This window comes from Paralichthys olivaceus, chromosome 16 (assembly GCF_024713975.1).
Source record: "Paralichthys olivaceus isolate ysfri-2021 chromosome 16, ASM2471397v2, whole genome shotgun sequence".
NCBI classification, from domain to species: Eukaryota; Metazoa; Chordata; class Actinopteri; order Pleuronectiformes; family Paralichthyidae; genus Paralichthys; species Paralichthys olivaceus.
Genome location: NC_091108.1, coordinates 15306725 through 15321303, shown reverse-complemented (window position 1 = coordinate 15321303; position 14579 = coordinate 15306725). Strand labels below are relative to the sequence as shown.

At 40.8% G+C, this 14579-nt stretch overlaps 1 protein-coding gene across 2 annotated transcripts in view; it reads right to left on the bottom strand.

The window, feature by feature from the left end:
* LOC109638563 (uncharacterized) overlaps positions 1-14579 on the bottom strand; it is a 36101-nt gene that overhangs the window by 509 nt on the left and 21013 nt on the right. For both annotated transcript variants that reach the window (XM_069511678.1, XM_069511679.1), the window contains exons 50-73: positions 14240-14444; positions 13010-13164; positions 12809-12921; positions 12600-12681; positions 12285-12422; positions 11979-12138; positions 11747-11862; positions 11275-11421; positions 10227-10340; positions 9723-9839; positions 9461-9619; positions 9055-9216; positions 8409-8571; positions 8146-8333; positions 7967-8059; positions 7125-7329; positions 6041-6228; positions 3754-3851; positions 2983-3167; positions 2412-2611; positions 1718-1886; positions 1512-1621; positions 1292-1399; positions 17-143 (exon numbers count right to left, since the gene is read on the bottom strand). In XM_069511678.1, coding sequence (XP_069367779.1) covers positions 17-143; positions 1292-1399; positions 1512-1621; positions 1718-1886; positions 2412-2611; positions 2983-3167; positions 3754-3851; positions 6041-6228; positions 7125-7329; positions 7967-8059; positions 8146-8333; positions 8409-8571; positions 9055-9216; positions 9461-9619; positions 9723-9839; positions 10227-10340; positions 11275-11421; positions 11747-11862; positions 11979-12138; positions 12285-12422; positions 12600-12681; positions 12809-12921; positions 13010-13164; positions 14240-14444 — 3502 coding nt within the window. The remainder of the gene's footprint in view (positions 1-16; positions 144-1291; positions 1400-1511; positions 1622-1717; positions 1887-2411; positions 2612-2982; positions 3168-3753; positions 3852-6040; positions 6229-7124; positions 7330-7966; positions 8060-8145; positions 8334-8408; positions 8572-9054; positions 9217-9460; positions 9620-9722; positions 9840-10226; positions 10341-11274; positions 11422-11746; positions 11863-11978; positions 12139-12284; positions 12423-12599; positions 12682-12808; positions 12922-13009; positions 13165-14239; positions 14445-14579) is intronic.

Here is a 14579-nt window from a genome sequence, read left to right as displayed (position 1 = left end):
TAAAGGTTGAACTTACAGCAATGGACGGGGACCTCCAGCGGGATGTAGTTCTGCTGGCATAGACGGACAAATGCTGATGCTAATCTGCAGGGGGCCCCGGAGGAGCTCGACTCGCACACTGAGAAGAACTGAGCAGGCTCCACCTGAGGACAAAGACACATGGTCGTATACTTTAGTTCCACCATCATTCACAGACAAGAGACATGTATGGGAACGAAAAACATTACGAGCCATATTTTTTCACTTACCTGGCACAGAGAACACATTTGATTTATCAGGCAGATAATGAAGCATCTCATTAGTTCATGCAGGACACGGAGTCATTTGCTCAGCTGTCAGCTACCATTCTCTCACCAAAGCAGTCCCTTTAAATACGACCTCATCTTCACTGATCCCTGCTCAGCTAAACTGCCACCCACGCCTGCTACTATAAAACATTTTGCTCCCCATCAATTGAATGCAAGATTTTAGATGATCTCATTTTAACCTGAAATATATTTATTAATATATTTATATTTACTTGCAGCATCTTTGCATGGCAGATGTAGCAAGTGATGGTTTCCTCTGCCAAGGAGGTTATTTTTTAGTATGTGCAGACCAAAAAAATCATTGAGATCCGATAAATATATGTTATAAACTTTTAACTCAAGGAAAAGATGATCAACTAATTGGAATGATGCAGTGTGGGTCAGGGAGAAAGCCTTTACATTTTGGTCCAGACCTGGATCAGAGGGCGGTCCAGGATTTTTCACTTTGTTTCTCATAATGAGATATTTTTACAGGATTTCTCAGAGATATTTCATGGAACTTGGTAAAAGGAGCTATGTGTAGAGGACTGATATTAATGAGCATACAAAATTTGGTACGGATCCAAACAAAATTCCAGATTTAGTTGATTTTTATGTGGTTTCATAAGGGAACAGTTGGGCCTTGACAGAGGTTTGTGCTCTCTGAGTGCCAGTCAGTGTAGGTTAGACTGATTTTCTTCCATCCAACCAAAGCAAAGTTCATGACACATGAATACTGTCGTCTTAAGTTTATCATGTTCATTTGTTCCATCATCTCCAGCTGAAGAATGTCTTATTTTAACCCTGACATCCATTATAAGATAAGAAAGGTCTGAGACACAAAGTTGGCACAGTGCCACATACATGTTTTCAACATCTTATGTCTATTCAAGGTGAACTCACCCGTGACGAGAGCCATGAATTACATACTACCCCTGAATGTATTATCATTCCTGGAAAAACACAGCTCATACATGTCAGCAGTGTGGGATTTATCTACTCACCACTCTGAAACAGGAACTCAGTGGAGAATCTGGAGAGGAGAAGAGATAGTCACAGCTCACAGGGCTCATAGCTGCAGGAGGTGGAGGCCTCATATGCTCTGGTTTCATCTAAAGAAAAAACACATGATCAAACTGCAAATATTTACGTCAACAAAGCTCCAACATGTGTGAATGTAGACAGACATTATCGACACGTGAAGACAGACAGACGGACACATACCTGCCAGCTATAGAGAAAACTGTCCATGTTTTCAGCTTGAGATCCATCAGGTAAAGGGAAATCGTTCCCTACTTCGTTGTCATTGACTCCTAACAGACCAGTGGACGTGCCTGTGTAGAAAATAAAACGTGTGCACATCCCAGAGTTTTACGTGTTTCTTAAAAATAGAAAATTAGTGACAAACAATATATGTATAGCTCCCCTACCGTGTAACCATCCATCGAGAGTGAAGCTGCACACCTCAAGCGACGGGTCACAAGATACTGACACTCCCTTCTGATTGGACACCTGCACGATGCTGGACCCTTTCTTGACGGACACTCCACTATCACTGTGGAATGTGTGTGTTACAGCGTTGAGGCAGTTGGCCCTCACCTGTGACATGAAAAGTTAGTGATACCTTCAATTAATCAATCAATCAAACCTTTATTTATACAGCACCTTAAAAACAATTCCAAATAAATTGCTTTACAGGTTGTTGACAAAACAAACGATGTTAAAATGAATTAAAAATGAGTTGAATGTTTAGATTTAGAGAATAAAAGCATTCAATGGAAGGAATGTCAAAAATAAGTTAAGATAATAAAAGATGTATAAACATACAAAACAAAAACGAGCAGTAGAAACAACAAATTAAAAAAAAGTACCACATAGAACAAGTTAACAAATTGTGATAAAAAAGTAAAAGATGAAGTAAAGTTAAATAACTAAAAAGATTATCATAAATAATAATGAGCAACACTGAAACTTTAGTAAAATAAACAATGATTATAAGAAATAAATTAAATATACAAACAGTCTATCATGAATTTATAACAGTTTTTTCTCCCACACAGGAAATCAGATTATAGATTATACCAAATACTAGACCCCAGTTTTGTAACCAACATGAGGACATACTTGTCCACTGTGCTGAATGTTGATGGTGCTGTTATTCATCTCTATCAGGAGGAGGCTCTGTGAGTCTGAGCCAAGCAGCAGTGTGAACGAAGGGTCAGCGCTGACGTCTTGGGCGAGGAGCAGTGGACGTGAACGTGGCAGCTCATACAGGTGGCCATCAAACGTCACCACAAACTGATCCGCCACCAGCAAAGCTTGGTCTTTTTACATGGAGACAAAGATTAAAACAGCAAAACAGATTTAAGGTCCTTGAAATGAATCCTTGTCCATTTGTCTTTAAGACAGGAGTAATTTAACAAACGCTCTTGGTAACAGTCACACCATTTTTACAGTTAATTAACAAATGCTTCTAAACTCAGCACGCTCAACTAGTGATCAAGCTCCAACTAAAATAATGAATTATGTTTCAAAATGACTGAATCATTTATTCCCAGTAATTCAACCAATTTTTTCCAGAATCTTCCCAGAAAATAATCAGATAATCAAGTAATGGACAATAAATACGCTTAAAATAAATGTAACTAATCCCTTTATTAAAGCTGTCTCATGTACAAAGGTGAGTGTGTTTTACGTTTAAACGGGCTGTCCATGATCTTCCTCTTGAGGCGGTAAAGTTCCGCTGTGGGTCTGATGGCGGCGAGGGTCTGCAGCGGCCTCAGGAGCCACTCCTCTAGAAGGACCTCCACCAGTCCGTCCTGCGGCAATTTCGACTTGGGGAACGATGGCAGCGTTACGGACACAGTCACTGAACACTCACTGAAGAAACAAAAGCGCAATAGCACATCAAATCAAAACTTTGAAGGTTGTGGTCAAATCAGTTCAAACTGTAACATTAATATATCTATATACCCTGTCTGTGAAGATTCTCAGTCATCAAGGTCACAATATTAGAGAGCTACACTGGACTCGCGTAAACAAAAGGCTTCTTAATTTCTAACTGACTAAGTGGGGAGTCCCAGACGTGCAACATTGAAATTACTGATGTCAGTCATTAACTTGGGCCACAGGGTAAACCACTCCCATTTGACAACGGTGAGCCTCAAAATGTTATTCTTCCTCCTGGCATCATTAAACCCATAAAAACTGACTTGTGTTCAGTTTTTACTGTGAAAAAAAAACACATATGAGATGCACATTAACCCTGTTTCTATTTGCACTCCTCAGCTGCTCATATGCTGCTCTGACTCTGCTCATCAAAAACACAAACCTCTAGTTATTATCTGTTTTGTACACGACACGATGGAGAGTGGGATCGCTACACTTTCACATAAAGAATCACCTCTCTGACCTGTTAAATGAAAGAAACAATTTTCTTTATATAGATCTCAGACATGTAAAGTACCTGGGGGAGAGTTTGTAGACAGAGGCCAGACGTTTCCTGACTCCAGACAGAGCCATGGCCAACCTGGTCTCCATCCACTGATAGGTGTGCTGTCCTGCCTGATTCACACAAAACATTATTTAATACACATGAGAATGTTTACATCCATATTAATATTTTGGTTTAATCTCATCCTGGATCAGATCATACTTGGAATATGATTAGAAACCTGGTGTCGTATACTCTGTCAGCATGGGGTCCTCACCACTTATTGAATTTGACAATTATGTAACTGAAGAGTGAAGCCAGGTGTTTAAAAGCAATGACGTTTCTCTCCACCTCAGAAGACAGGGCAGGAATGATGAGCAGCTAACACTTGACTAAAGAGCTGAGGCACTAGATAGATAAATAGATAGATAGATTACTTTATTCATCCCCAAAGGGAAATGAGGTCGTCATAGCAGTCCGGTATTTGGATACAATAAAAATACAACAGAATAAGATACTGAGGTAGAAAAATAAAAATAAAAAGACAGAATAGGACAAGGGCACTTAAAAAACAGGTAGATAAGGTGCAGTGGCAAGATGATGGTAATAGTACTGATGATATGATGGTAATGTTATTGTTACTAAACAGTATATAATAATAGTTCAGTATATATAGTATATAATATAATACATCATAATAATATATATATATTATTATGATATATTTATATATATACAGGCTGCATATACACAGGCTGCACCTTTAGGGACTAAAACTTCCTCCACATTATCACCTTGCTCAGAGACGTCTGCAGCCCTTTACATTCCAACTTTTTTTTTGAGTTTCATTACAATGCCAAGGACTTGTAAGAACTGTACACAGTTGTACTTCTGATCTGGACCAGTGGCTTTCTAAAGTTTGGCATCTTTATTGGTTCGATGTCCAGCGACAAACAGGTTAAATGCTTCTGTCTCTGTGTTATTTTCACACACTCAAATAGGTTACTAATGGGCACTTATCATGCCCCCCCCTTTCCATCTCCCTGTAGTGAAGCAATCTTGCTCTCTAACACCATTATCACCTAATTTGACAAAGGAAGGTCAGGGATCATGATACCCTTTTTGAGCCATGCACTAGAGGCCATTGGCTCAACAAGCTTCGTGGGATGGAACTATCCCTGCTAACGAGAACAGAACACACACACACCTATGGCTCCTCTGCAGTGCAAACTTTATAACTGGTGTGGTTGAGCAGGTTTCTTGTCCCCACTGGCCATGTGAGGCCAGTGGGGACTACAGAAGATAAAAAAATACAAGCTGCAGTTTTCCTCTGATTTAACCCTTGCCCTGACATATAAGCTTCTCAATCACAGGCCTCAAAATGCAGACCCGATCACTGGTATCTAAATCGGATAAAACAGGGGTTGTAGATCTGCATGAACTTGAAGATTTAGTGGAGCACTCCTGCTGGTGAAACACTGGCATCGTCTGATTGAATTGATAAGGCCGTTCTTTTCTGGCTATACTGGTCTTAACTACTGCTGATGCTGAACATGCTCCACCAATAATCTGTGTCACAGACAATCATTCACTTGCTGATGCACTTAGATCCACAGAAGCAGCCTCTGACAAAAGACTCTGCCTGGAGACAAGCTGCATCAAAGATCTGAACCATGCGTGGAGTGAGAGGACACGCACGCGCACCCATGTATGCAGGCACATACACACACACTTCAGAGGACAGTGCATACAACCATACTTGCATAACCCTGTCCCTCTCCTCTGTCTCCAGCTAAACCAGTCTCAGTCCAGTGTGTCATGTCTGTTGGAGGTGTTCACACGTTCAGGTTCTCTACTAGAGGTGAGTATGAGGAATCTCTGCATCATCTCTTCTGGACAGCGACTTCAAATGTCGACCCTCAAATCAGCAGGAGCCACTCTCCCAGACCTGATTTGACAGCCCCCAATGCTCCTGTTACCATTGAGACCAATTTAGACTTCACCCCCCACATGTGTTTCAGTTTGGCCCCTGGTACTTCTCGAATCCTGTCTTGGTGGAGTGGTTTCTGAAGGATTTTTCAAATCCAGGATATGAGCTCCTTCAGTATGGCATTAGCATGGACAGCACCACACAAGGATCCTCCAGTGACCCAGTCATAAGCGTTTACATGCACACATGTATCACACATGTGTGCATGTAAACACAGAATTAGAATGCACACACAATCTATGAAATGATCGAAATGACCCAAATAAAAACTATAAATTCGGATGAAACCGTGGTTAAAATGAGAAAGGCACTGATGTGCAAGTTCCTCACCACATCCAGGGCAACGCTGAACATGGTGAGACCTGTGCGAGCCAGAGGCTTCAGGTGAGGGTTCCCCAGCAGAGCCTCCATGACCTCTGCCAGTCTCTCGTTACATAACGAAACAATTTCCCTCCAAAGTGTCTCCAGCCGCTGGCCGTTCACATCCTGGTAAACACCTGCCAGAGTGGCCAGGGGCCCTGAGGCACAAAACAAAAACAGGATTTGATTTACACTTTCTCACACTTTAGGCATCCAGAGGGACTGAACATAAGAGCAAACAGCAAAACATTTATTTCTTTATATCACTAAGGGCTCACAGGGGTCGGAGTATCCTGGCAACACAAACTATTCTGTGATCATGTAGAAAAAAAACAAGAAAATGAATGACGTGAGTAACAGAGGAGATATTTTTCAAGCTTTGGATAATAAAGTAAAGAATGAGAGGATTAGTTTATGATTCAGAGTTTCTTTTAAAATTAGATTTCTGCCGATGAGGAAATGCAGGGTCTGGTTGTGCTGCCGTGACTCAAAAACCAGAGTATCGCTAAATATACTGCAGCTAAATTTACTCTGCATACACATCCCCAGTGCGTCACCGGAGCTTTTTTAATTGTAACCTGTCTGTGCAGGGAATAAAAGTTAAAGAACCAAATCATGTTTAACTGCACAATATATGGGCCCTCTTAAAGGGACAGTGCATAGAATTTTGTATAATCTAGTGTTGAAATTGCATGTTGCAGTTGAACACCCCTCACCTCCCCCTCCCCTTCCAAACTTGAAAACGAACCTGTGGAAGCCTTCAGTTGTCATAAAAACTCAAAATGTGTTTAGTTTGTCCAGTCTGGACTCTAGTAAAAAAAAAAACCGTGGTGGTCTCCATACAGAAGACTCCCTCAATGTAAAATGTAAAGTATTTAAATATAAAGGGCCTTTTCTGGAGTAAAGAAAACTACAATTCATACAATTTAGATGAAAAGAACTAGTGAAAACATCATGAGGAATATTCTACATTAAATTTCTGCCAATAGTTCCCTAAATCTTACACACTGGACCTTTAAGCTGATACAACTAGGTGTTATCTCTCTGGACTCACTTCTCAGTTCCTGTTGGCCCAGCAGCGAGGCGTGCTGCAGGAGACCCAGGAGGCGAGGAACTCTGTTGGTCACAGCGTGACGAAGGCGGCTCTTCTGCCACAGAGCCAATAAACCTCTTTCTCTCTGAGCCAGCAGATCCTCGGCATGCTGGGAAACATCAAGGAGCATGGCGCTAAACTCCTGGAGCAACTCGCTATCTCTGGACTGCAGAGAATGATGAGAGGAGAAGCAGTCATCGCATTAAAACCCAAGTCAGAGCTTTATACTACGTTATGGGCTGAGCTTAAGGCACAGCATGCTCTTGTCGACATTAAGGCTCATTAAGTTAACTGGTTATTGTAGGTTCAGGAGCAGGGCCACGCCTCAACTTCAACCACACCTCTAATCAACTGTCTACATACACCAGGCCAACCCATCACAATCTGACTGTCTCAGATTCTTAGACCCATACTTTCCCTTCTCTAAAGAAAAAGAAAATCGAAAAGAACAAAAGAAACAAAGGAAAATAGCCCTACCCTCACCCCCTTCCTCCTCTCCCCGTACCCCTTCATCCTCCCTCCCTCATCCATTTTTTCTGTCTTCCCTCATAAATTCATACTATCTTACCCCATCCCAACCCTAATCCCTTCTTCCTCTCTTCCCTCATCATCCTTCCCACACCCCACTCTGGGTCTCCCTCCACCCGGTCACCGGTGCATCCTCCCAGACCAGCCTATGAGACGCATCTTCACCTCGATCCTTTCACTCCACATTCATTCATTTCTCCTCAACATCCAATATATCAATTTGTTTTATAGTTGGGGCGCGGTCCTTGCTCGCGAACTAGTTTTGTTGTGTTGACCTGTCGTCTGAATTCAGTGAGGAGATGCTGTAACGTCTTGATTCTCTCTGACAGTTTATTCCACATCTGAGAGCTCAAATAGTGAATCCGTGTCTGTTGAGAAAACAAAAACATACAGAATTTGAATATTTTATGTTGTATTGATATAAAAATTATGCCACTTTTTTATAATGTGATACCTCCACTGCAGTTAGACTCGCCAAACAGCCACTTGCTCTCAGCATCAGCTTCTGATTGGTTGTTCCCACAGACACACGACCCAGGGTTTCAGATTTACTGCTGCCGTCTCTTTTCTGTACATCCACCATCAAACTGTGATTTGCTCCCACACATGCCATCACAGTGACATCCTCACAGAGGTCCTGACCTGGACATGGAGCAAGTGAATTAATCATTATCACAGTATTCTGCTGAAATTTTACAGAGATTATTCTGTATTTACCATTCGTGTGTCCAGCTGTGGTCTGAAGGCATCGTCCCTCTGCCGTCCCATTCAGCCAGATCCTCTCAGCGCCGTCCAGTCTGGCGTGCACCTCGAGACTGGAGCCATTAGGCCATGACAGGGCACTACCCCCCACTTCCACACTCCAGTTACCTATTTTAGACTGTGATGCACACATGCACACATTTGTATATTTGTACACTTATTAAGACCCTCACTGATAAAACATCCCAACAAGAAAACAAACAAAATGCCATTATGTTCCTTTCAACTATCACAACATGCATAACTCAAATTCTATGTGATAAGACAGGTAAAGACACAGGTTAAGAGGATATGATGCATTTAACGGTGGCCAAAATGAAACGCCTCGAAAATGAAAACTGGGGATTTCTCGGGGTTTGAAATGTTGGAAACATTTTGGATATTGCAAGTACAAAAGTCAACAAGATATAAAACATAGGTATTCACATTCTTATTTTATATCTTTAAACCCAACTCCCTTTAAAACCGTAACACATTATCACAATGTAGCGAATAGATTATACCCAATAAAAGAAAAGAAACATAACACGCCCCGTTTTACTAAGTTTATGGAGACACGTTATTGTTGATTATTCACCAGCAGGTTGATCTGGTTGTTTACCTCAGAGTAAAAAGACGTGTTGGTGCCCTGAGTGGTGGACGAGTTGATGAGGGTGAGAGTGAGGCTGCACTGGTGGGGGCGTCCCATCACCGAGAGGCGAGACTGTGTGTAAAACAGCTCCTCTCCTGAGTTCACTCTGTGGGATCCTGACCACAAAAGAGTCTGACACACACACACACACACACACACACACACACACACACACACACACACACACACACACACACACACACACACACACACACACACACACACACACACACGTTATATTTATTGAATTCAGCCTGGAGATTCTCCCTGCATGCCTTGATTGTGCTACAGGTCTGTGACAAGACAAAAAGATGGAAAGACCATGACTCATTCTTTAACTAGAAGCTATTTGTCGTCCATCACTGTGTGGACTCACAGGTTGTGAGGGGCAGAGGCTCAGCAGCACTGTGTGCTCCAACCGATCTCTGAGGTTGGTTTGGACTTTGGCCAGCAGCGTGTGTGAAGGACATGGTGCAGGAGAAACTTTCTCCAACCCCACATTGACCTGAAGGCTGTGCTCTCCCCGTGAACCCTTCTACAAACAACACAAACAGGCTTTTAAATACAAAACACCAGACATGCACTGACAGACAGCGTCACTGCCTTCCATAGTTACTGCAGTATGATGAGAGGAGTACCTGGTACTTCATGCCTTGTTTGATGCTCCTGTTGTCCCATCGCAGCTCTGCATTCTGTGAGTATGTGTTTCCTTCCTGACCCACTGACACACAACCTTTAACAGAAGACACCATCATCTGCACACACACCACACACACACACACACACACACACACACAAACTCAGAGTCATGGCTCCATTCAGAGGAATTTACATTGACTTAAATTGACTTCCTGCAGACTTACTCCTAAACCATAGTTACTACTTGACTAAACCTAACCAATACCCTAATCATAAAACATGTCTTCACCTTATAATTTAATGATTTACATAATGGGGACTTGATATTTTTCCCCATAAGAAAGACAAGTCCTCTAATGTGGCTGTGTAGGTCCCCACAACATGAGCAATACCACACACACACACACACACACACACACACACACACACACACACACACACACACACACACTATATGGTCATCAAAATCCTTGTAGAGTTATGAAACTGAGGGATCCACCAACCTGTTGTGTTGAGAACACAGCACATGCCTGCCCCCTGCTGGAGTTGGTCTGCCACTGTTTGTTCAGGCTGAAGGAGACATTAACAGGGGCTGCACTGTCCCATGTCAGATGAGTCTGAATGCACAAAAAAAACACACGATTAAGCTCAAAAAAAGAATGTTTTAAAAAATGACGATGGAAAACTAATAGTGCATTTACTTTTTTCAGTTTAACAGTTTACCTTTTATAGTTACAAATACGTCTCCGTTAATGTATTAAAGTTTGTTCTCTCAGGATTTTATTCAATTTTTAGCCTGTTATCTTATATATTTTATTATACTTTATCTCAAAGTATTTTATTCTTGTATTTATTATTGATTTTATTAAATGTACAGCACTTTGGTTGGTTTAAATTTGCATCAGAAATAAACTTGACTTAAATAAATTAATGTGACCCATGTACTTGAACGTGATTATTATTTTTAGTTTGTTGTCTTGATCTATGAATAGCAAATTTGGAATGAGGATATATGCACCTAAAATATATTTATTCCGAACAGGGTAGGCAAGTGAAAATATCAAAATAAGACATATGGAATTTTTAAAATCAGCTTTCTCTGATGTAATTGAATCAATCATGTTTAAAAACAGACAATGATTGGTCCCTATTATTCTATTTATCCTAAAAATGTTTTAAAAAATAGAATCCATTTGTGTGTACTCTAAAGTATACATTACAATGTAATTTAATTCAAATAAACAACATCACTTCATTGTGAACAGATGTTCAAGATATAAAATCTTAGGGAAAAAAATGTTGTTGTGTTGGATTTTGCTTTGAAATTAAAAATGTCATGAGGTTTTAATAAAAGAGAGACATTGACACGTTCTTCTTAAGTTAATAGAATTAAAATATTAACAATCTTTATAAAAACTTGTGGTGTCTGTTTCAAAATATTTTTGGACAAATAGTAAAAAATAACAAAAGTTGTGAGATTGGTTTCAAGGTTGATCAATGAGGTACATGGTTCTGTTCTGTAAAATAAATATGCGTGAACATCTTTCGTACCTGGTGGCTGCTGCGTTGTTCCCTTTGTGGGCCGTGCGACAGTGTGTGGAGTGACAGCTGGCTCAGTGTGACGGAGAACGGCTGTTTCAGCTCCAGCTTGGTCTCGTTAATCTCCTCCGACCGACTCCAAGAGCTGAGAGCTCGGATCTGTGGTTCACAACCAGATAAGACAGAACAGAAAACCAAACAGATGCTCACACTTAACGTTTAATAAAGAGCAGGGATTCTTCAGAAACAAAATAAAGGTGTGTTTCCATGAAATGTTTCAGATATCTAAATCATCACAGCTGCAGCTTAGTAGTGTGGTCAGGGATGTGTTTACAGATCAGGGATATATTTCTGCTGTACAGTTCTAAAGTTTCCTGCATATTTCTCTCTTTCTTTCTTTGCTCAATCTGAACTCCTGATCAATATTACTGAATGGCAATCATTCCAGTTTATCATGGTCATAGCACTGTTTGTAGACTCTGACCTGCTCCACTCGCCCATGCCTCATCCAGCCCAGTGACACACTGTCTAGTCGGCTCTGTAGAGAGCGCTCCTGTGTCACCTCCAAACTGGTCCAGCGTGGGATGCATTTGATCTGAACTAAGATCAACGACAAATTTACATGACATGAACAATCTGTGTCCATCTTAATTCTGAGATAAGGGTTATAACAGTTCACGAGCTGTTCACTCATTGAATAGTGTGAAATGGTTTACCCTTCAGCGTCTGGTTCCCCAACTCTGCTGGAGGAGCAGAGTACAGACCAGACAGGCTGAACTCCTGATTCCCCCACACAGCTCCATGTTGAACCTGGTAGCTCCAGTTTCTTGCTTCATAGACTGTCCTCACTGCTACAGTCCTGGGGAACGGCTTCAACTACGAGAACAAAGACCAATCACATAAACATTTACTATGTCAAGGATTAGATATGCATATGGATTTGGTGGAGGTATCTTTATTGGTTGTTTTAAGTTTGTGTGATCTTTGACACCAGGATCATGGAGCTGCTTCTCTAAAATGACCTGTGGGTAAGAGTGTTTGAGCTCCAGAGTCTGTCTGTATCCGCTCTCAATTGCTGCCAGTTCCCCCAGAGCCCACAGCCTCCTCCTGCCCGACAACACCTCCAACAGACCTGACACACTGGACTCAGACTGGTTTAGCTGGAGACAGAGGAGAGGGATGCTGAGATTTTATACGTATATGTCATGATAATAAACCAAAAAACTTCACAAATGCACATAGGAACAGACACAGACTAACAAGTTATGTTGCTTCATTCTGTTTATAAAATGTATTTAATAATAAACTATTTAATACGTCTGATAAATTAAACCCACCTGAGAGCGAACATTGAGCTGAGAGGGAAGGTACACCAATAGCTTGGGGATATTCTGGACGACCTTCACCATCAGGTCCTTGCTAGACAAGAGAACATATTTTACTTAAAGAAGTGCGTGTGTGTGTGTGTGTGTGTGTGTGTGTGTGTGTGTGTGAGTGAGTGAGTGAGTGAGTGAGTATGTGAAAATGTGTGTGCGTGTGTGTGCACCTATGATGGAGATGGTGTCCCTGGATGATGAGTGCCAGTGATGAGCTGAGTTCAGGGTTCACAGCCATTGAGCACCTCAGCTGTGACCCGGTGAGTCTTCCCCAGGCTTCGAGCTACATTAAAAGTCACAATGATGTTTACCACAGAAGAACAAAGTTGTCGGAATATTTAAAAATATATTTGAGTGCATTTGATCTTCACCTGTAGAGCAGGACTACTTTGTCCCTGGACGGTATGTTTAAGTGTAACTCTGGCCTCCTTGGAACCTCCATGCGCCCTCCAGGCTCCTACATCCCCCATCACCCGGAGCCTCCAGTCTTGACACTGAACATCTACTGAGACGCTGCGCAGAGGACCTGCACATAGGATCAGAGCAAGTGTGTCACAGGTTAAAGCCTCTCATCACATCATGAGAATCAAAATTGACTTTTACTGAGAGATATGGAAATGACTTTTTACAAAACTGTATGCTTTGGTAGTTTATGAAGGCAACTGTTGACACCTGCTGGCCATACTTTGATATTGCATTTGCATAGTAAGAATTAAGGTAAAACCTCATAATGAACCAGAGAGGGGAAAATATAAAGTAAGGGCTGTGTGCTGCATGAAATGAAAAATAAAAATTCAATGAAACAAATATAACAGACCTGAAGTAAAGTAATTATGACAATGTTGGTTTTATAAGTTTTTAGCAGTTTTCAAAATGAAGGACATTTATATTCTCTCACAAAAGTACATAGAGGTATTGGAGAAAAACACGAGACCTTGAGAATAAAGTCAAAATACCAAGAGAGCAAAGTATATTAAAAGAAAAAAGGTCCTAATATACTGTATCACTAGAATGAAGTCATCATTTTAGGCTGTGTGTCATTTTAGAATATCAGTGTTATACTTTAAACTTCACATCTAAAAATGTTTTCCTCTTTTGTCACATCAGCACCACATTATCATAAGTATCAGGACATGAGAAGACCAAAGACCAGATCATGAAAAAATTGTGTAAGAACATTTTTGTATCTATTTGGAAGAAAGAATCACACCGACTGAGAAGAAGTTGCATGTTTTGTGGAGTAGGATATTATTGGAAGTGGTCGACTGTGATGTTATTGTTGGTTACATTTGTATGATATTCAAAGAGGTTATTTAGTTTTTTGTCGGTTTTAGTGGTTCTAGATGTTGAATCCAAAAGGAGTATTATTATTATTATATATTTCCATATTATGCTTTTTTTTTCTCTTTGAATTATGACTTTATTTCTCATAATATTAAGACATTATTTTTGTTATATGATTACCTTCCTCTTAACCATGATTTAATTCTTAAAATCTCAGATACAATTTTTTTACAGCAGAAATATTTAGACATCCTAAACTTCAGAGGTTAAAGCATCCCATACAACACATATAAAGCCAGCTATTAATATGATCTGACCTTTGAACTGAGCAGTCAGTGCAGTGCCCAGGCCGACTCGTGGTCTTGTTTGATTAGAACCTAGTGGAGAGTAGGAGAGCTGCAGGGCCAGACGTCCATCACCTTCACTGACGTTAAAGCCAGAGGCGAGCAGCTTGTGTCCATCCACGGTGAGCTGAGCCCTGGACTGAAACTGAGAGAAGACTCCCTGGATGGAACAGAGACCCTCCGAGAAACAAATCACAAGAAACATCTCAAAAAAACAGAAAAATCAATCAATTAAATCAATTATCATTAAATAATAAATCAATATTGTAAATAGGTATATTTGATGATTATACAGGATGTTTGAGACAGCTAC